The sequence below is a fragment of the Canis lupus genome, chromosome 2 (genome assembly GCF_011100685.1).
Source record: "Canis lupus familiaris isolate Mischka breed German Shepherd chromosome 2, alternate assembly UU_Cfam_GSD_1.0, whole genome shotgun sequence".
NCBI classification, from domain to species: Eukaryota; Metazoa; Chordata; class Mammalia; order Carnivora; family Canidae; genus Canis; species Canis lupus.
In genome coordinates, this window is record NC_049223.1 from 78,644,294 (window position 1) to 78,666,156 (window position 21,863).

Here is a 21,863-nt window from a genome sequence, read left to right on the forward strand (position 1 = left end):
AAGCCCCCCCCCACGCCCAGGCCGCGGGCCCCGCCCCCTCGAGGCCCCGCCCCCAGCAGGCCCCGCCCTCCGAGGCCCCGCCCCGCGGCCCGCCCCGCCCTTCCCCCCGGCGCTCCTCCCCCCGCGCCGCGCTCCATACTTGGCGATCGCCGCGGCCCCGCGCGCTCATTGGCCGAGAGCCGGCCGCGTGGGGGCGGGCCCGGCCGGCCGGGGCGGGGAAGGAAGGCGGCGGCGGCCGGCGCGGGGGGAGGGGGCGCTGACCCGGATGTTCACTCCTGGGCACCCGGGGAAGTGGAAGCGCCGGGCCCTGCCGCGGGGGGGAGAGCACAGACGCCGGGACCCGGAGCGCCGCCGCCGCCGCCGCCGCCGCCGCCATGGTAAAGGCCCGACGTCAGCCTCCCCCGGGCCCGGGCCCCGCCGGCGCCCGCGCCTCCCCGGCCCCCGCCGCCCCGCCCCGCCCGGGCAGGGTGGGTCCCCGGGTGGGGGAGGGGCGGGGCCCCCGGCCCAGGTGGCCCGACCCAGGTGGCCCCGGCGCTGCGCGCTCGGCCGGCGACCTGCGCCCCTCGCCCGGCCCCCGGCCTCTGCCCCCCCCCCCCCGCCCCCCGCCGCTGGGTCAGCGGGTCTCCCCGGAGCCTGCGGTGACCCGGGAGCGGCCGCCTCCTCCCGCCCACGGCCCGGGCTGGGCCCCCTTGGCCCGTCCCCACGGCCTTCCCCGGCCGCCGTCCCCCCCGCCCCCCCAGGGCCGGGCTAGGCCTCTGGACCCGGGTCAACCCCCCTCCGGGGGCCGCAGCCTCGCTCCTCCGTGGCTTCAGCCCGAATCTTCTCTTCCCTGCTCGCCCTTCGTGGGGACCCCCTCCCCTCCCCACCCCTCTCCCCCGCCGTCCCCTTCCCCGCACTTCTCCCCGCTCTTAGCGGAGCCTGCGTCAGCCGGTCCGTCCCGGGCTGCTCCCTCCCTCCAGGGCCCTGCTCCCTGCTCCCTGGCCTGCCCCCGACCCCGGCGGCCCCTCCCCTCCCCCGGGAGCCCCTCTGCGGCCCCGGGGGAGCGAGGGAGCGAGGGGCGCTCTCCTCCGCGGGGGAGGGTGGTGGTCCCGGGCTGTGCCTCCGCGGGGGGGGGGGGGGGGCCCTGCCTCCACTGGGAGCAACGAGGGAAGGGCGGGCACCTGTGTGCCCGGAAGGCAGGAAGGCAGCGCCGCGCTCTGCTCTGCGGGCCCTTCCCGCGGCCGCTGCCTCCTGGCCGAGGGTGCGGTGCCTGCGGGGCGTCGTGCCGGGGCCTGAGCGCGAGCGGAGGGCTGAGGGTGGGGGGAGCAGGCAGGACGGGAATGAGCGCACAATCGCCCTTGTGAGGCTGCAGGCCCTTTTGGGGGGGCGCCCAGCGGGCCCCGAGGCCAACATACGGCCTGGACACGATGCACCCCAGCAGGCGCAGCCTCCCTTTCCCCCTGAACTGTCAGCTCGTGAGGGTTGGAACTGCTGATTATGGAGGTGCCTCGGATCAGGTGAGCCAGACTCCGAGACAGCGAGCCAGCGAGCCAGCTAGTTCCACTCGTGGTGTTTGTTTTGATAACGATGGCAGGTGCTCCTAGGTTGTTGGGATGGCCCGAGGTGTCGCCTAAGGCCCCCCCCAAGTGAGCCTGCCTTGCCCCTCTACTTTGCAGCCTTCTGCAGGGCAGGCTCACCGCTCGTTGGAAGGGCCAGAGGGCTTCTGCCTTACATGGTCAAGGAACCTTTGGAGATGGGCTAACAGAGCTCAGCCCATCCACCTGCTCCTCCTGCCCAGTGCTGGCAGGTGCCTGCGTGTGAACTTTGGAGAATCTCGGTTTCTTGTTTAATGAAGCGATGTGGCTGCTGAACCAGGATGACTAATAAAGAGTGGCTAGGAGTTTTCTTGCTGCCTTGCTGTATTTTGATTAAAAATGTGGCTCATGCCATTTTTGATGCTATTGGACTTCTCCAATGTGTGTGTTGCCTGGAGGTGGCCCCACCCCAGGGCTGGGTGGGGAAGTACTCCGGACAGTTTTGGGTGAGGACTGTGCAAGTGGAGTGAGGCTTTATAAATTTGCTCTCAGGACAAAAGCAGGGGAATGTGGATCCGGTGGCCAGGTGGGGGCTGCTGAAGGCAGGGTATCTGGCAGGGAGGGGCATCTTGGCTTAGCCCTGATTCTCCAAAGGTAATGGGAAATGCCCATGATGACCCAGGAGGAGCGCAGTGACACAGGATGCTTCTCACAAGTCCTGTATTTGGGTTTTATTTGGATAGTCTGAAAACTGGGGTGGGGGTGGAGGAAAGGGCTAACGTTTCTTGAGGATTACGAGGTGCCTGGCACTGTGCTGTGCAGCCCTCTTGTATGAGCCCGTTTAATCTGCACAGTCCTTTGAGGTAGTTGCTGTCCTCATTTTACAGGTGAAGAAGCTGCCGCTCAGGACGTCCAGTAACTTACTCAAGGTGTTGGCTCGGTCAGTGGAAGCATATCTGGCGGTCTCTGACCTCCATCCTCCCCATTGTCCCACGCTGCTTCTGTGGCCAAGATATAAAGGACACTGTTTAGAAAACAGAATAATGGGGTACTCAGAGATGGCAAGGGAGGAGCAGCATTTACTGACTGTTGGTTGTGTTCTGGGTCCTTTACATAAGAGACCTCGCTGACACTTCACGGTGCAATAGTCGGATGGTGGTACAGCCATATCTGGCATAGGCCAGGACATGAGCTCTTTGAGGGCAGGGATTTTTCTCTAGTGTTTTCCATGGCTTCATCCTCTGGGGCCTAGGTACCAAAGGAAACACCTGGTACCAAAAGAAATGGCTTGGAGTGTTCTCTTTTGGGATGTGTCTGTGTCCATGAACTCAGCCATTTGGATTTTCATACTTACTCTCTCAGTAGCTTATTCTTAGTATCCCCTATGGTTGTAAGGAATTTCTAACTGCTTGTTGTCAAATTGGTCCCTTACATGGATACTCTAATAATCCAGACTAGGCAGTTGGGCTACGATACCAGTGATGGTGTGGGGTTGTATAATAGGTAAGTGAATTAAGACCACTGTGGTTCTTATTTTCGTAGTAGGTTTGGTGGTAGAGAAAACAGCCAGATCTCAGTGTATCCATGGAAGGGAAATAGTTTGAGAACCTAAAATACATTGGACTTTGAAGTAAATTCCAAGATATTTGTTGGCATCAGTTAAGTGCATAGGCAAGTGAAATTTATTTGCATGCCTTCCCTTAGTAGGTAACAATCTTACCACCCCACCCTAACTCTATGGTTTCGGAGCATTTTTCCTTACACAGCTGTAGCTTCTAACTCAGGAATGATTATTCTAACTTAAGAGTTGTGATTCAGGTGCTAGATGGTGGGGGCTGTAGCAGTGCAAGGACTGACAGGGGCCCCTCATGAGTTGTCCCTCCAGCTCACAGCTGGTTTTGCCTGACAGGAGCTGATAGAAGCCTGTCACATTGTTGCAAGGTGAAACAATAGCATTGACACTCGTGTGTCTTGGCGTGTGTCTTGGCGTGTGTCTTGGCTGCGCTCCTGGTGGGGATCAGAGACAGTTCAGCCCAGATCCCACATCACATACAGCCCTTTTCCTTTGAACCCAACTGGCCTCTGGTAGAATGCTTGAGAAAGGTAGCCAACAATCGATAGCTTGAGATTGAGATGATAAATCACAGTTTGAGAGCAGATACTCCTATTGATAATTCAGAAGTCCTGTATTTTATATTCCATGGAGGAGAGAAGAGGACCGATGACAGCCCGGGGAGATGGTACCTGGGCAGGTACATAGACTGTTGCGAGGCCTGCTTCCCAGGCCGGGAAATGATTGCCAGTAGGCAAATACGGAGGTGCCGTAGGGGGTACCTGAAGCTATAGGGTGATGTTAATTCTGTGAAAATTTTTTTTGATTTTTAAAAATTCTGTGAATATTAGTTGCTTTCCTTGTGCAAATTTATGTGCTGAAGATGCAATGATGAACAAGACAGGGGTCTCTCCCTCATAGCTTACATTGTTTGGGGAGGGGGGATGTCACTCTTACCTAAAATTTAAGGGAGAAGAGCCTTGTTTTATATGAGGGCAAGCCATTTGCATGAGACTTGGTGGGAAATTTAAGAGAATATTGGGGCGTGTGCCCTGTTTCACTCCCAGACCTTCTCTGCCATAACTGTGGACGTGAATTGTACTGCACACCAGAAGCTCCTACCCAGAAGGTGTAATCTTGTGGCGCCGTGGAAGCATGCTCTTCTAACCTGGGTAGCTGCCATGGATGGAGGATCTAGTGTGATCCAGAAACATGGCTTAGGTAATACCTCATCCCTGATTTTATTTACGTGGAACCTGAAGCTTGAGTGACCTGTGTGAGTGGCAGGGCTGGGACTCAGAGCTGGGTCCCCTTCACTCCTGTGCTGGACGCTTACTCTCTGTCTCAAGCTGTAAGCAGAAGGGCCCACAGTACAGTATCTGGGCCCATTGCTTCTTGCAGCAGATCCCAGCAGTGGAGTGGGGTGTGGAAGGCTGGAGGGTGTGGTTGCAAGGCCACCCACACTAGGACCAGCTAGAGTCATGTCATTTCTAAACCTAAGCTTTTAGAGAGTTGTGTTTTAGCAGAAGGAAGTAGACATGTATGTTTATAGGGCACCAGCCGTGTGCATGCACTCCGCTGGGAGCTTTAGCTTACTGGATCCATGTGTCAGCCCCACCAGAACAGCTCAGCCTTAGGTGGGACGCGGCATAATATAAGCAGTTAGGACTTGGAGCCAGACTGCGTTGGGATAATAACAGGACCTCCTCGTAAGGCTTGTTTTGAGAATTAGATGAGATAATATGTGTCAAGTACTTCCAACAGCATCTGGCACATAATTATATAATACTCATCATTATTATTATTACTGTAGTACAGATGAGGTTCACAGGGGTATGTGGTGAGTGCCTCTGCTGCAGCTGGTTAAGCGGAGGCACTGGGTTTTCTGACTCCAGAGATATACCCCTGTCCTCCACTCCTGATGCCTGCTGGAGTTGGCTTGGCTTTGGGCTATGCCTTGAATGAAGAGCTTCTGTTACAGAGCCTATGGCACCTCACCATAAAAAAAAGGCTCCCTGTACAGGGGACACCATGTGCTGTCATAGCCTGGTGCTATACATCTCTGGTTTGGATGCCTTGTCTGTGCCTGGTGGAGCCCCTTAAGAATTGGGTCCTCACCCTCTTCCCAGGATGGAAGAAGAGGGTCAGCACTGGGGACACAGCATGTGAGCTCCGTGAGAGCAGAGCCCTGCCTCTTTGGTCCTGCTAACCACCCCACACCTTGCACCAGTCGCGTGGTGCTTGGCGGGTGCTTCTTCAACGCCGAGTGAGTGCGTGGTGAGAGTTGAGAGTGGTTGCACTTTGTTTGCTGCCTGCCTTGCAGAACATGGGCTCTGGAGCTGGGTGCGTGTGGGTTGCAGTCCTGCATCTGCCACTCAGCATGTGATCTGAAGTTGGGGTTCTAATCTCCCTTGGCCTCAGTTTCTTGATCTGTAGCACAAGGATAACATTTTCTAGGGATACTGGGAGAAAGACAGGGAAAATGGCATGTATTTAATCCAGGGCTTGGCACACGGTAGATGGTAGCTGTGATTATTATTTGTCTTATTCTGCGTACTGGAGAGTAAGGGACACAAATAGAAGCCATATAATCCCTGTCGTCTGATCCAGAAAGGGACACTGGATGCATCCAAAAAGTTTAGTGCAGCAGGAAGGACCCAGTATAGAAAAGGCTTAACGAGCAAGGGGAACATGTCTGTTTGGCCTGCATTCCACTTCCTCCAGGAAGTCCTGCAGACCACTTCAACCCACAGGCAGCCTGGGTGGGGGCTGGGTGTGAAGCCCGGGAGACCTTGCCCAGGGTGAGAGGACAGGGTGGGGTGCAGTCAAGGAGAGGCCATTGTAGGCGGTGCTTGGAACAAAAGCAGAGTTCAGGGGTACGGTCAGCCTGGAAGTTGGGAGACCAGCCAGAGTAGACCGCACGAGTGGGGGTGCCGCAGTCCCAGGAGTCCGTTGGGGAGCGCCACAGTTGCTAAGCTAAGGACTGTATTTGATCTGGGACATGGTGGAGCCAGCTGAACATTTGACGGGGGCAGGTAGAAATCTGAGGAGGCTGGCAGAGTCGTGGTATTTTAGGAAGCGTCATCTGGCCGTGGTGTGCAGGAAGGCCCCGGGAGGTGAGAGACGGGAGGGAGGCCTTCGCCAGCACCAGCCTGTGGGGTGATGAGGGTCCCAGGCACTGTGAGGCCATGGGCATGGAAAGGAACACAGGGTGGAAGAAGATGGAGATAGGAAGGCAGAGTGAGATGCCGTGATTTAGCGCCGCTGGGGCCGAGGGGGAGCGCTTCTGCGCCCAGAGCTCCCTGCTTAGGCAGCCTGATAGGATGCTCTGTCATTGATCCGGCTGCCATTTCTGGTCAGTTCAAATCCTAGATAGTAGCGTCTGCAAAGCCTTGGTATCCTGTTAACAGCCGAGCAGGGATTTTAGTCTGGTTAGCCCAGTCAGCCTTCTGGATCCGCGAGTGGCACCCAGCTCTGCTCCGCTTCCGCGGCCTTAGGCTCTGGGCAAACAACCACCTAAGACTGTCAGCTGAGGGGGTTGGAGGCTCTGCATGCTGGCTGTAGTAATAACAGGAGCTAGTTTTTATTGACTCCTTTTTAATACCCAGAGCAGCCGTCTGAGGCAGGTTCTCACGTTACCCTCATTACGCAGGCGCGGGAACCTAGGCCTGCCTGGGCAGTCTGACCCGAGTCCGTGCTCTGGACCCTCGGTGCTGCTGCCCTAGGGTTCCTTCCATCCAACTGTTGGTTCCGTGGATGCTCACTGAGCCATTAGACAGACCTAGTAGAATAGGAGTCTTACATGGAAGAGGCAGGTGGAGACAGGGAAGTCTCCGATTCTGACAGTGTGGGGCACAAGTGCAGAGCCAAGCTTGGTGGAAGTCCACAACCGAAGTCCCTGAAGCTTAAGGGAGCCACTCTGTTTTCCCTTCTCCCTGCTTCCTCCTGTTCACATTCCAGGTCTTTCTGGCATGTCTGCAAACCTGGGGAAGGGAGCCTTTCTCTGCAACTTTCTAGTGATGAATCTCCAGTCTCCAGTCCAGCAGTCCCACTTCTTCCAAGACAGCAGCCCCAGTGGCCACCTGGATGTGCCCCATACCGGTCGGTTATTGTGAGGGTGGAGTGAGTCTGTGTATGGCAGGTGTAGATAGTGCCTGGCACTCTGTAAGCGCAGCAGGAGTGCAGGCCATGATCTGATCATTTTATTAATATGGATGCTTGCTAGGTGGTGGTTGACAGAACCTCCCAGCCAGCCCGGAAGGCAAGGGTAGTGCCCCGTTCTGCCGAGAGCCCGAGAAGTAGAGTCCCTTGCCAAAGGCTGGCAAATCTTAAGGGCTTGCAGCCTGGTGTTTTGTGGCCATGAGGATCTTACCACACTGCAGACTGCCGGTAGTGATGCTCCTGGACGTTCCCCCACCACTTGAACTGCTTGCGAAGGCTTCCTGTTCCAGCCCTGAACTCCTCGGGGCCCTTCTGAGCTAGGACCTGCAAAGAGACTGTGATGTTAGTATTATTTGGGTTTACTGTTTCAGAGGTTTCTTTAAGATTCAGGCGGAGGATTTTTCAACATTTATCTGGTAAAGTTTCTTTAATTTAAAATATTAAGGTTATGAAAAGATGCTTTTGCTCCTGGGCTGAGTGAGTAGCAAGCAACCTCCCAGTGGAATTCTGTTTTCTGGTGGTACCAGATGCCCTTGTCCTTATCTGTAGCCGAGATCGGTGGATGGAGGATTCAGGGTTGGCTTGCTCACATCTGATGTTGCGATTCAAGGCTTTTCCGTGGTGAGGCTTTGGCCCTGAAGGGGTGTGTCTGATTTCCCAGGGTTGGGCTTCCTGCATATATAGATAGTGTTGTGCTAACAGACTAAGCCAGGGAGCTTTATCCACCACCACCCCCGCCCGCCCTCAAATGAAAAATCTGATTTTAGAGACTGAGGCCACTGAAGGAGCTACTCTTGTATTTCTCTCTGTCTCATCTTTGGCTTTGTTTTTGTTTTTTAAGATTGTATTTTTAAGATATCTCTACAGCCAATATGGAGCTTGAACTTAACAACCCTAAGATCTATAGTCGCATGTTTTACTGACCAATCTGGCTTTGTTTTTAGCAGTCCTTTTCCTTCTCTGCCGAGCAGAGAAGCTTGTCTCCTCGACAGTGTATAGCCACTGGGGCTGGATGTGGACCCCTCACTGAGGAATGCACACCCCTCCACGGCGGGGGGCCAGGTTTGGCTGCTTTATGTGCCTTGCTCATTGAGAATTTCCAGTGTGGGCTGTCCTTGCTTCCTTGTGTATCCTCCTGACAGCTCCCGTGTTGAATCGCTTTTGGCCGTAGGGGGTGTGGACCTCTGGTCATCCTGAGATTTGAGGCCTCTAACTTGGTCTACAGGAGTTCCCCTGTTCAACGAGAATTGGAGGTGCCTGAGCTAGCAGTCTTCATCCTGTAGGTTATTAGGTATTCCCTCCTGGATTCCCCAGGAGTCTGGAAAGTGTCTGCCTTCTGTCGCTGTCCCTACGCTGTCTCTACACAGCCGCTGTCGTTAATTCTCTCGACCCAACTCTATGAGGGTGGTTTCCTCATTGCGCAGATAAGGAAACTGAAGCTCAGAAAGGTTTAGGGGCTTGCCGAAAGGCCCCCACCTAGTTAGTGGCAGAGTTGATGTTCCACTGCAGGCCCATCCCACTCCAGAGTGCGTGCTCAGTGAATTCTGCTAGCCCATGTGGACTCACAGGATGCTTATTTTATAGATGAGGAAGCAGAGAGGTCGAGAGGTTCACCTGCAGGTCTGGCCATGATGGCTGAAGTCTGGGTTTAGACCTTAGAAGGTTTTGTTGGTTCAGGCTGTTAAAATGAAAGCGGATGGATCTTTCTGAGCTGTGGTCTGTTTTTGGGAAGCTACCTGCTAAGCCTTCGAGTGGTAGATGCGTCTTAGCCTGCCATGTAGAGTCACGTCTCGGCATTTGAGGTAGGACAGTAGTTCTTACTGTGCGTATCCTAGTGATTGTGACAGGCCCCCAGTGACAACTGTTGGTTGAACAGAACCTGGCAGGATTCCCTTGGCTTTTTCCGGTGAAGCCCTAGCCCAGCCGTGGGTGCCACATGCAGTGGCAGGTTGCAGGGCCTCTGAGGGGAACGAGCATCATGGCCCATTCCAAAAGTTATTTGACCTTGAGCAGCTTCAGTTGGTGACCCTCACAAGGCCTCAAGCTGTTTGTCATCCTTAGGAAGGAAGATGAACAATAAGTGCCCCCTCAGAGTATGAGTGCCATCACAGCGTCATGCTGTCCTGGTGTGCCGGCTGTTGCTCTGTAGTGTTTGTTGAATGAATAAATGAATGTCTGCTAGGCCCTTAGTAAATGTGAGTGCTCCTCCTGCTTTCTGGTGTGAGACTTCCTGGCGGGGCGGAGTCAGGTTGGGTCCTACTTGTCAGTGTCACTTTAGGTAGAGGTGACAAGAACCCAGCAAGGCCTGCCTCTCAGATGGGTTCAGTGTGCCCTTTAGTTGTTTAGGCCACCCTGCCGGTGGAGGTTGCCTGGAGGCACTGGCAGTGGCGGGCTCAGGGCTTGGTGGGACAGTGATCCTCATGGCTCTGACCTTCCCCGGTGGCACTCCGCACACCTGGCGTGGAGTTCCCTGGTGATCCCAGGCAGTCTGGATTCCGGAGTGCAGGGGTGGGGAAGGGCGGGGTCTGGAGTCTGAGTTCAGACCCAAGCCTGCAGACTTGGGTGGCTTCCTTTACTCCCTGCCTCAGTTTCCTTGTCTGTGACCTGGTAAAAAGGGTTAAACGAGTTGACATGTGAAGCCCGATGTGGTGACTTTGTTATTATTTTTAAATTAGTGGTGGTGTTGTGATGTGGACTCCTCACCTGCTCTTAGAGCCGGAAGAGATGTCACAGTGGTAACTCTTGCTTTGTGCTGGGAGGAGTTTAGACTTTGTGTTGCTGCTTATCTGGCAGGGAAGTGTTCCTTTGCCCATTGCTCACTGGAGACTTGTCAGCTACGGGCCTTGCCCTGATGCACCTGACTGTCCACGAACAAGGTGTTGGAAATGGTGCTTGTGTTCCAGGTTATAATAAAAGTCACTCTTCTGGAAAATGGCTGAGTTTTTTTCTTTCTCACAGCATAGCATGAGTGGCCCAACCGTAGAGTGTCGGTCATATTTGGTATCCAGGGCCTTTGAGGAGAGTGAGGCATGTGCTAGTCAATGATGATTGTCAATCCTACCCCCCCACACACACACCCCCGTCCCTACACACTGTGGTTATTTTCTGAGCCATTTTCTTCTCTTTGGGAGATGGTAGGTGTTCCTAGGTGCTCCCAGCTTCTACTGACCACGGCTGCATTTGTGAACTGCCACAGACCTGCAGACTCCACTGCTTCGGGCTGAATGCCCTAAGGGCATGGGTTGATTTTTAAGGCTTGTAGAGTGGAGTTTAGGGAGAAGGGAGGCAAGATAAAATGGGCAGAGGAAGCCCTTGTTGGAAGCAGCCTGGTAAGATAGAGTGGAAGGGGACTCCTGGCTCTAATTTCTACTGTGGCTGCCTGTGAACTGCATGAGCTTCAACTATTACTTCGCCTCTCTGACCTCAACTTCCTGATCTGTAAAATGCACATAACACTTGCCTCTTCACAGGGTAGCTAGAGGATTAATTAAGAACAGTGTACACGAAGTGCTGTAGCTCAGGCCTTCTGTGTGAGCATTTAATACAGGTTCACTATCATCTGTAGGAACTTCATCATTCATCATGTAAATTAACACCATTCCACAGGGAAGAGAATTGAGCTGAACCTAAAAATCCCTGTATTGGTGGGGCACCTGAGTAGCTCCATGGTTGAGCGTCTGACTTTGGCTCAGGGCGTGATCCTGGAGTCCCAGGATCCAGTCCCACATCAGGCTCCCTACGGGAAGCCTGATTCTCCCTCTGTCTATGTCTCTGCCTCTCTCTCTCTGCCTCTCATGAATAAATAAATAAAATCTTAAAAAAAAAAAAAATCCCTGTATTGAGGAATACCATACATCTAAAAAGCAGATCCAGTGATCACACTAACGGGAAGCCCTGACTTTTTGGCTGCCAGGGGCCTTGCTCTTGAGCTGGACTGCCCTCCGCACATCGGCTTAGAGGATTTATCACGCCAGGAGACTTGGATCAGGGTAACCCGGGTGCTGAATCCTGTGGATGCCATCTCACGTAATCTATACCATAGCCCCGTGTTGGTCATGGCTCCCCAAAACGTTATGCATATATGGAAACTCGGTCTTCTCTCTTCTGATTCCAGATTCCGGCTCTCAGTACTCAGTGAAGGCTGGTCCAAGGATGTTGTTTTTATGAACAGAGGAAGTCTTTAAAATGTGGAGGTTCTAACCAATGTTCTTGAGTGCTTTTATATATTTTGAAGCTCCAAACAGACTGTATTAGATGGCTGCCCCCAGTTCTGCTTTGATGACTTGGAGCTCATCTTAAGATGCTACAGGACTGCGGGGCACCTGAGTGGCTCAGTTGGTTAAGCGTCTTCCTTCATCCTAGTTCATGATCCTGGGGTATTGGGATCGAGCCCCACATTAGGCTCCCTGTTCACTGGGGAGCCTACTTCTCCCTCTCCGGCCCCTCCCCCTACTCCCGCTACCCCCCTCCCCCCCAAATAAATCATAATTTTTTTATTTTTTATTTTTAAGATACTACAGGAATGAGCTTGCAGTGGTTGTGGTTCTTCTTTTAAAGGGGAGCCCTGTTTTCCACGTAGTAAATTCTAACCTATAGTCAGGGTTTGGAATCACTTTTGACACCCTGATGCTGTCATCTTTATTTCTGAGGCCTCTGTCTCCTCTGTGCACACTCAGGTGGACTCTGAAATAATGCAGTATGGGGTATAAAGTTGTTAGTGACTAAGGTGGCATTTGAATTTGGGCCCAATGTACTCCATCTCCTGGCTGTGTTACACCTGCTGCTAGGGCCAGACCAAGCAGAGAGGCTATAGTTGTCTGCCTACCTACAGAACCAGTGGAATTAGTCCAACCCCAAGAGGTAAAACCAATCAGATACTGAAAGAGGCTTCTGACCTCAGCTGGGAGCGCTGGGCTGTGAATGTCCCCACCTGTCTGCAAGATGGACAGAGTCTTTGACCTCTGTTTGTGGTAGCCTCTCTTTTCGTCTTACTTGGCACTAGGTGATATGCCTGGAAAATGGTTCCAGTCTTCACATTTTCTTAACTTTTATTTCTTCATTCTGCCTTTATATTTTATTTTAAAGATTTTATTTATTCATGAGAGAGAGAGAGAGAGAGAGAGAGAGAGAGAGACATAGGCAAAGGGAGAAGCAGGCTCCTCACAGGGAGCCTGATGTGGGACTTGATCCCTGGACCCAGGGTCACACCCTGAGCTGAAGCCAGATGCTCTGCCACAGAGCCACCCAGGCATCCCTTCATTCTTCCTTTAAATCACTTCCTCCAGAAGTGAGTATCCACCTGTTACCTAGAATTCCCTTGTTCTTTTGCCTGCCATAAAACTGGTACCACAAGGCTATAAGGCTTTCTCCCCTCTTGGCCACAGACTGGTTTCTGAGCTTGTTGAATTCCAGATGGAGAGCACCCAGGAGCATCCTGGGAATTTCCCCCAGGATCCTGCTTTTATTTTGATTCCACAGTATCTGTTTGGTACATATTGATTGTTGGGGAGGCATTTCTTGAAATAACAAGTGAGAACTGGTTGCCATGGTCCCCAAGGAAGGGCCCTCCCATCATGTGACTAATTGGCAGAACATGGACACTTAAATAGAGCGTTGGACCTCTGTATGATGAGCTCAGAGTGCCTTGTGAGCCATTGAATTAACTGATAAAATCCCAGGCGTTGAATTCCTTAACATTGCTGGAATCTCTCAGGAAAGAAAAGAAAGGATTTCTAAGCCTCAGGTGATGGGCTGTGTGTTGTAACAAGTACCAGCAGATTCCGAGTCAGCTGAAGCATTCAGCGGGCCCTCAGAGTTAATAAGGAAGGCACTAGCATCTGTTGCTACCTACTTTACTTAGCACTTAACATGCATTATCCTCTTTAGTTCCCAGATTTCTCCTAAGCATGGGATCCTGTGAATTTAGGATCTTATATGAATCATAATTATGGAAGCTTAGAGACTTTATGTAAATTGCTAATAAATGACAGAGTTGGTACTTAAACCTAGCTGCTCTGATCTTACAGCCTTTGGACGTAACCTCTGCCATCATGGAATTCTGCTGCTCACGCAGGGCTTGAGGCCTGTCCAAATCCTACAGTAAATCGCTAGTGCAGTTGGGACAAGGGTCCTGTGTCTGACACGCTTAGAAGCTGGACCCTGCCAGTAGGCTCTTATCTTTTCTGCTGCATAAACTTTAGCACACTTGAAAACTCATCTTTGAATATGCTTCCCCAGTGCTGCGTCCCAAGACCACACTTTCCAAAATGACATTGCGAGAGTGAGCTTCATGGCAGTGGGGTGGACCTGCCCAGAAAGCCAGTGCCCTTAAAGAAGAAATCTAGGGACAGGGCTGGATTCAAACTCAGGTGCCTTTGATTTAAGCCCCTGCTTTGTTGCCATGTCTGTAAGAGGCAGGGATTACAGTAGCAAGGCTCTGGGGAAAGTGGATGTCCAACAGTTGGTTGACAAATGGTGGTACAGCAGCATAACAGTAGGTAATACAGCCCTTAAAATGTGATGGTGTCGAGGGCACCTGGGTGGTGCAGTCAGTTGGGTGCTTGACTCTTGATATCAGGTCAAGCCTTGATCTCAAGGTCATGAGTAGCCCCATGTTGGGCCTACTTTAAAAAGTGTATTTAATAGTGTTGAATAAAGCAAAGCACTGAATGGGTCAATTCTGAATTCTGTCCTCATAGCTCTCTAGAATGTTCATGTTAGAATTGCCTCCTTGGGTTTGCGAGGATTCAGTAAACGACCAGCTTGCAAGCCCTTTACTGTATCTACAGTAGATATTGATTATTTACCTGCACACACACACACACATATGTATGTATATATGTTTTCCCCTCTTTAGAGTCACTTCCTTACGATAAATCCTTAGCAGTGAGTTGTAGGGCTAAGGAGGGCCAGCGTTTTTTCCCCATGCATTCTCTTAATTTTTCCCTAAGCTGCCTCAATTTTTTTTTTTTTTTTTTACCAGAAGTTCTTTAGGAGGGAAACTTTGTCGTTACAGTAAATGGGAAACCAGTATCCGATGCCCCAAGTATACATGGAGGTAGACTCCTGTAATGACTGGTAGAGGGATGCTTATCAGGGGACCACCTAAAATCGGTGGCCACCAGATCCTGGCTGCCTCCTACCTCTGGGCCTCAACGTGCAGCGTCCCCTCCTGGCCTTCTCCTGCCTTCCGCTGTCCATCCTGCTGACCCTCCAGGCCTGGCTTTGGCGCCTTGTGTCCACCAAGCCTTCTCTGACTACCACAGCCCTGTCCATCCCGTCTGTGCCTCCACCCATCCATGCAGGTGTTCGGCAATGCCCTCTGCTTGGAGGTGGGCATGATTGGGTACCCTCCATATCTACACAGAGACCATTCAGGGTGGGGGGCCACAGTCAGAAGAACCTGTTGAGTGGAAGATAATTGCTGTGTAGGGGGGTATGTGCAGGTGCAGTGAAAGAGGGTGTTGGGCAGAGGGCAGCACAGCAGGGGTCCCAGGGGAGAGGCTCTTGTTGGAATGGAGATGAAAGGACTGATTTGCCAGGAGGACAAGTGGTGGAGACATGGGCGAGGGAGGCGGCGGGGAGGGTGGTGTGTGAGAGAACAGTATGTGTAGGAGAACCGTGGCATGTTCAGAGGGACTGGCAATAATTTAGTTGTTGGAGCCATAAGGGTAGGAGTGAGAGGGTTTGATGCCACCTGGCAGGGGTCACTCATGAAGGAGGCTCCGATTTCACCCTTGTCCATTTTCATGCCCTCTCCACACCCTGACCTGACCTATAACACAGCCTTGCCCCATGTGATTTACCAGTCGTCTTTCTTCCCTTGAGTAGTATTTGCTGGTGGTTTGTTACCCGTCCTCCTCCCCCATCATTATTTGCCGAGTGCCTCCTCTGCTCTGTGCCAAGTCCTGGGGCACTTGGCCGAATGAAAGGAGGACCCTGCCTTAAAGAGCTCACAGCCTGGTCGGGGAGACACATGGCTATCTATTTGGGTGTGAATGCCGGTGACGGGGACTTTGGCAAGTGTCCTGACCCCCTTCCTTGCCTTATATAAGGGATCCCTTTGGAATCTGACAGTACTATTTTTTAAAGTTTGTAATGTTTTTCCTTTTATTGTAAAAAGTAATGTGTTCATTATAGAGAAGTTGGGAAATATAAAAAAGGAAGGGGAAAAGTGGCCTGTAATCTTGCCCTGCCAGCAACTCCAGTTAACCTTTTGTTTTGCTTCATTGTCTTTGTCTCTGCATGGTTTTTAAAGGTTTCTCATAGATTGCATTCGTATTTTTATGTTATTTATGTCATACTGTTTTTCACAATAACTTTGTTATAAAAATTTCATGAACGTTTTGGATGACTTAATATTTCAACTGATTAAGATTCATTTGCTTAACTGTTCCCCTGTTGTTGGAAGGTAGGGGTTATGCAGTGGAGGTCTTTGTACAGCACTTTTTTTGGGTCCTTCTTATTTGCTTGTTGCATGCTATGACTGTTCCTGTAGGTTGTATGAAGTGTGAACTCTCCTCGCCTTTGTGGTTGTGTCTTAAGGTATGAACTCTCTCGCTGCCCATGTGATTGTGACTTGAAGTATACACTTTCTCCTTGTCCATGTGATTGTGACTTGAGGTATGAACTTTCTCCTTGTCCATGTGATTGTGACTTGAGGTATGAACTCTCTCTCCACCCATGTGATTGTGCCTTGAGGTATGAACTCTTTCCTGGCCTGTGTGATTGCATCTTGAGATATCAGTTCTCTCCCTTCATGTGTGATTGTGCATGGTACCACTTAAATGTAGAATCTAGACAAATAAAAGTGAAACTTAGTTGAACAGTGGTTGCCAGGGGCTGGGGCATGGAGGAAATAGAGTTTGGTAACAGGGCACAAACTTTCAGCTACAAGATGAATGAAACATAAAAAAACCTTGTTGTATGTGTTTCTACTTAAGGACACCTTTTGATACAGTTAGTTCATTAGTGCTTCATTCTGGACGAGCAGCACCTTAACTCATGTCTGGATGAAGCTCCTCTAGCACACGCATGCTCTCCTTGGCACACACAGCCTTCCTGTGCTTAGGAACGCTGGACAGCTCTGTGCTTGGGGGCCATTTTAGACCGTGAAATCAACAGAGCGCACAGAAATGTGGGAAAGGTGACACTAAAGAGACTGTGAGAGGGACTCTTGATAGCGCAAGAGCCGAAACAGGAGCATTGCCTTGTTCCACCTCAGTTCGTGCGGGTTGGGCAACTCCATTTTTGCCATTCTGTGCATGTCTGGGAGTGACTGTGGAAGGGCCACGAGTATTGCTTTGAGGGCTACAAATAAATTTGAGTGAGTAGGTGAATTTGCACACATGGAATCCATAGACAGCAAGAACCAACTGTGCACACAAAGTGCTGGATAAGCCTAGTGTGTGGCCACGTATCCACCTGGTGACACAGGTGGTTACAGTGATGATGTTTTAAAAAAACAAGAATTCAGGGTTGCCTGGGTGTTGCAGTCTTGATTTTGGCTCAGGTCATGATCTCAGGGTTGTGAGATCGAGCCCTGCGTTGGGCTCCATGTTCAGTGTGGTATCTACTTGGATTCTCTCTCCCTCTGTGCCTCCCCACCGCACTCATGCTCACCCTCTCTCTCTCTAAAATAAATCTTTAAGAAAAATAAAAACTAGGGGCACCTAGGTGGCTCAGTGGTTGAGCATCTGCCTTTGGCTCAGGGTGTGATCCCGAGATCCTAGGATTGAGTCCCGCATCGGGCCTCCCGCAGGCAGCCTGCTTATGCCTATGTCCTGCCTCTCTCTGTGTGTCTCTCATGAATAAATAAATAAAAATCTTAAAAAGAAAAAAAGAAAAAAGAAGATTGTAATAGAATTCTTCCACAAATTTTGATTTTTGTTGTTGTTGGGAGGGGAATTGTGGGGGAAACCATAATCCCTGCAAGTGTTGGAGACATAGATTTCTCATAATGAGTGAATCTTTCTCCAAGTCTGAGAAGACTCGAGTGCTTGGTTGGGTACTGCTTCCTCTTGGACACAGTCTGACTCTACTGTGATCATAAGACCCTTTGTGTCTCTGGTGATTTTAGATGAGCCTTTCATTCCTAGGACCTTCAGGGGGTGGGTGGGCACAGCTCTTGAGAGCCTGCCACCCTGTAGTGTCTTCCAGCTGCAGATCCAGCATCTGACACTGGTGTGGAAACAGAGAAGGGGAAGCATAACCAGGTATTTCGGGAACCCAAATTGTACTTTAAACCAAAACAGCCATGGTAATTTGGGAGGCTCTGGGGGGGCTTCCGGCCTTCTCCCTGCTGGGAGTTCAGTGAAGGCATGCAGCAAAAAAGAGAGGAGGGTTGGATGGTGACATCTGCTTCACTGAGGGAAGAGACCCACATTAAACATTTCACAACTGGCTCAAGTATCCGGAGTGGAGTAAGGCTGTCTGGACAGCAGTTTTGGGGTGGGAAAACGGTTGGCTTAGGCTGGATGAACTTAGGAACAGGGATGCATGCCCTCAGCTGCGGGCACTCACTTCCTGGTAAGAGCTGGCTTACCAAGAGGGGCTCCACACCTCTGTTCCTGTCTCTCGCTTTCACCCTTTCCTCTGGTTTCTCCCTTTAGCCGGCTGCCAGGGTGAGCCCAGGGTAGAGTTGCCCTACCCAGCTGTCTGCCAGCATATGGTGCTGTATTTTTATGTTACCTTGATCATGACTTATATAATGTTTTTCTTTAAATTGCCTTGAGCCTAACACCTCAGTCTACTTTTGCCTCTTTCTAAGCAGAAACATCCGTAAGGTCATGTTTGAGGTGCTAGTTACATTTTTTCTGTGCATATTAAAAACAGGTAAGCACTGGATCCCACTTGTCTGTACCCTTCTAAAACCCTCTCAGACCCCAGGGATCTGCACACCATATGGGAAATGATGCAGGGGTGGAGGGCACAGCTCTGGGGCTGTGGAGCCCCGAGTACAGGCCCCGTCTTGACCCTGCGGGGCTGTGTGATCTCTGGCAGGGGGGTTTCTTCCTCCTTTCTTCATACTGGACTGATGAGAGCACTGGGGGCCCTCCAGGCTCAAGGATCCCAGGCTCTACCTCTGTGGTCTCCCAGCCCTTAGCAGCTCGGGACTCTGACCTGGACCTGTAATGCATTTACTCAGAGAAATAGAGATTTAAAAATATTGCAGCTCAGGAACATTTTGTCTTCCCACGTGCTTCTTATTTTTATTTGGGTTTCAGCCCTTGTGGCTTATTAGCCAAAGAAGCTGCTTGGTCTAGTGCAAAGAATAAGGACTTGGGGCCTGGCAGCATCATGAATCTTTCCACCCAGGCCTCCTTCTTAAATGTGGGAGTGGAGGGCCCTCGTGGCAGGCCTGTCACACTGTGGAGGAGGCTGGGAGGGCAGAGCACCATGTTGTGTGACGGTGCAGCGGTAGTGTCACGTCAGGTCCGGGAACAGAGTAGTTGTTGGACACAGATGTAAAGCCCGGCTCCTGGAGCCAGGCCCCCTGAATTTCTGTCCTTGCCCCTCCATTTTCAGCTGCACACATAGCTTTGGGTGTCATTTAACCCTGGGGCTGATCCCCCGTCAGAGTGTCTGTTGGAGGGTACACCAAATAAAACAGGTAATGCGCCTGCCATCGTACCTGGCATGCAGTAAGGGCTCTAGGCATGCTGTTGGTGGCTCTGGTGTTATTATCATTAATAATGTGTGGCACGTGTCAGATGAGTAGTAAGTAGCACCTGGGTACATAGTAAGTGCTCAGTAAATGGTCACTGCTGATTTGCTAGTAACACAGTAGCTGGAGGGGTGGGAGGGGCAGTGCCGGACTCTGGGCTGAGAAGATATGATGATTTTCTGCATTGGACTCTGGTTGGCCCTAGAGACTTGCCAGTCCACTACCCTTTTAAGGTTTTGTGCCTACAGCTCACCGACAGGAACTGGACATCCATCAGATCACCCCACCCCAGCTGAGCCAGGACCCAGAGCTCTCCTCTGAGTCCGACCTTGAAAGAGTAACTCAGCTTTGGAGTGGGCGATATAACCTCAAGATTAAAATAAAAATTGTTGGGACGTCTGGGTGCTGCTCAGTGGTTGGGTGTCTGTCTTTGGCTCAGGGTGTGATCCCTGGGTCCTGGGATTGGGTCCTGGATCAGGCTCCCTGCATGGAGCCTGTTTCTTCCTATGCCTGTGTCTCTGCCTCTGTCTCTGTCTCTCATGAATAAATCTTTATAAAAAAATAAATAAAATAAAAATTGTTGCATAAAGTACTGTCTCCCTTCTGTCCTTGCCCTCATGGGCATATCTCCTCCAACCTGCCTCTCCTTCCCCAAATCCATGGTCCAACGCTGGTAATATTTCCAAGTCTTGTCACTTTGGTTTTTTTCCTTTCTGTAAATTCATAGAAATGGAATCACGGTATATAGTCTTTTGTGTTTGACTTCTTTCATTTAGCTTGATTTTTTTTGGGGGGGGGGGGGCGGGGGGGAGATCCATGCACGTTGATGCATATATTGAGATTTTGTGCCTTCTTATTGCTGTGTAGGATTCTATGGTATGGGTATATCACAGTTTGTCCATTTACTAGTTCTTGAACATCTGGGGTTGCTTTCAAGTTTTTGTTATAAATAATTCTGCTGTAAATCTTCATGGGTAAGTTTATGTGGAGACATGTTTCTTAGCTCATTTTTTAAGACATTAACAAATAAATACAAGTAAATTTTTTACTGTCCACCCCCCCCCCCCCCCCCCCCGTTCTGTAAATATAAAAGGGTGAGGTAGGGCAGCCCCGGTGGCTCAGCGGTTTAGTGCCGCCTTTGGCCCGGGGCGTGGTCCTGGAGACCCAGGATCGAGTCCCACGTTGGGCTCCTTGCATAGAGCCTGCTTCTCCCTCTGCCTGTGTATTTGCCTCTCTCTCTCTCTCTGTGTGTGTCTCTCATTAGTAAATAAATAAAATGTCTTAAAAAAAATAAAAAAAGTGAGGTATTATAAAAATGCTTCAGCACTCTGGTGTGGGTTTTTTTTTTTTTTTTTTTTTTTTGAAAGGGCCTTACTGCCCGATGGAAGCCCCAGATGAATCTTTAATTTGGTCATATATCCTAACATCCCAGGAACCTAGGGTGCCAAGTGGCCTTCCTGGCTTCTGGAGGGGGTGCCAGCCTGCAGGGACTTCAGAGAACGTGATGGAGGTAGGAGTTCAGAGAGGATCACCCTCTGGGTTTTATTCCATGTTGCAGAGCTGCTTGCTCCCTGGACCATTGGAAGAGGCGAGTGGGAGGCTGTGCTGGGCTTAGATGAGGTCACATGCGTATTTTGGCATTAGAATTAAATTGTAAAAGAAATTAGCTTGTGCACTGAGCATATCCTGTTGTAGAACACGGGCGTTTAGCAGAGGCAAACTACTGGGCCTTTTATGGTCTTTCTGTGTAAGTGAGCCTTGATGAATGGACCACTGACCTATTTTGAAGCATGTTCAGTTTACTGATGTGGGTGGAGGACACTGGTATAAGTTAGGTGTTTGCTCGGAACAGATGTAATTAAACTCCTATTTACTTTTACCTGACTCTGGTCTTCATCGCCTTCTAGATCCTGACACCCTCCTTCCCCCAGTAATAAATTGTAACTTTTGAGGGAGATTAGGCTTGTTAAGAATATCCAAATTTGCATTAAAAAAAGGAAGGCTAATGGGATCTTTTCCTGATCTTCTGGTAGCGCTGTTAGCAGGCAGTAGGATTTAGGAAACCAGATGCACTGTATAGGAAATACGCTTAAGGATGTCTTCTGTCTTCTACAGCTGTGCTGTCCACTGCAACTTTCCGTGATACTGGAAGTGTTCTCTATCTGTGGTCCAGCAGCCACCAGACACATGTGGCTCTTGAGCACTTCACTGGCTAGTGTGATTGAGGAACTGAATATTTAAATTTTACTTAATTTTTCTGAACTTATTAAATAACCAGGTGTGTAGTGGCTACAGTATTGGGCTGTGCAGGTATGGGTGAAGGTTGACTCCCACTGAAAAATACTCTTAAACTATTCTAGATTATAGCTGTAGGGAATGCCATTAAGTGATTAAAGAGCAGATTGGGTGATTATGTTGTTTCATGCACAGTACTACTTACATGTCCTGTGTACTGTTTGTGTAGCACCTTTGCGGGCGCCCTCTGTTGATAAGGCACCATGCTGGGTAATCAGAGGTTACCTTCCTTAGGGCTCAGTTTCCCCATCTGTACCGAGGCTGTTGGACCAGATGGGCTAGATTTTTTTAAAATTTTATCTTTGATAGCAAATAGCACTCATTTATTGAACAGCGCCATGTGCCGGGAGTGGTATTTGAGACGTTAAATAAATGCATTGTCTCATTTCAATGGAATGATTTCATCTTTGTACCAAGGAGACTAATCTGTGTTGTTATCCTAGCCTCCTAGATGAGAACGTGGAGGCTTGGTGAAGTCCTTTACCTGTAGCTGTGTCGCCAGTTGACTGTAGAGTTCAGATACCTCGTTCAGATTTGCCTCGTTCTAAGCTCATTTTTAGTGAAAGCTTTATTTATGCAATGGCTATGTTAAAAATAGATCTGTTTTCTTAAACATTAAAAATTTTTTAACTCTTTAAAATTTCAATTAGATTTTTTTTTTTTTTTAAGAGAGACT

At 50.5% G+C, this 21,863-nt stretch overlaps 1 protein-coding gene across 4 annotated transcripts in view; it reads left to right on the forward strand.

Annotated features, from left to right (window-relative positions):
• The first annotated feature begins 221 nt into the window (after positions 1-221).
• The window catches only part of CAPZB (capping actin protein of muscle Z-line subunit beta), a 130,578-nt gene continuing 108,936 nt past the window's right edge, over positions 222-21,863 (forward strand). The window contains exon 1 of one of the 4 annotated variants that reach the window (XM_038531788.1): positions 222-377. In XM_038531788.1, coding sequence (XP_038387716.1) covers positions 375-377 — 3 coding nt within the window. In that variant the 5' untranslated portion in view covers positions 222-374. Of the gene's footprint in view, positions 378-1,349; positions 1,497-21,863 lie in introns of those variants that run through there. The other 3 variants (XM_038531789.1, XM_038531786.1, XM_038531787.1) reach the window with 3 other exon arrangements.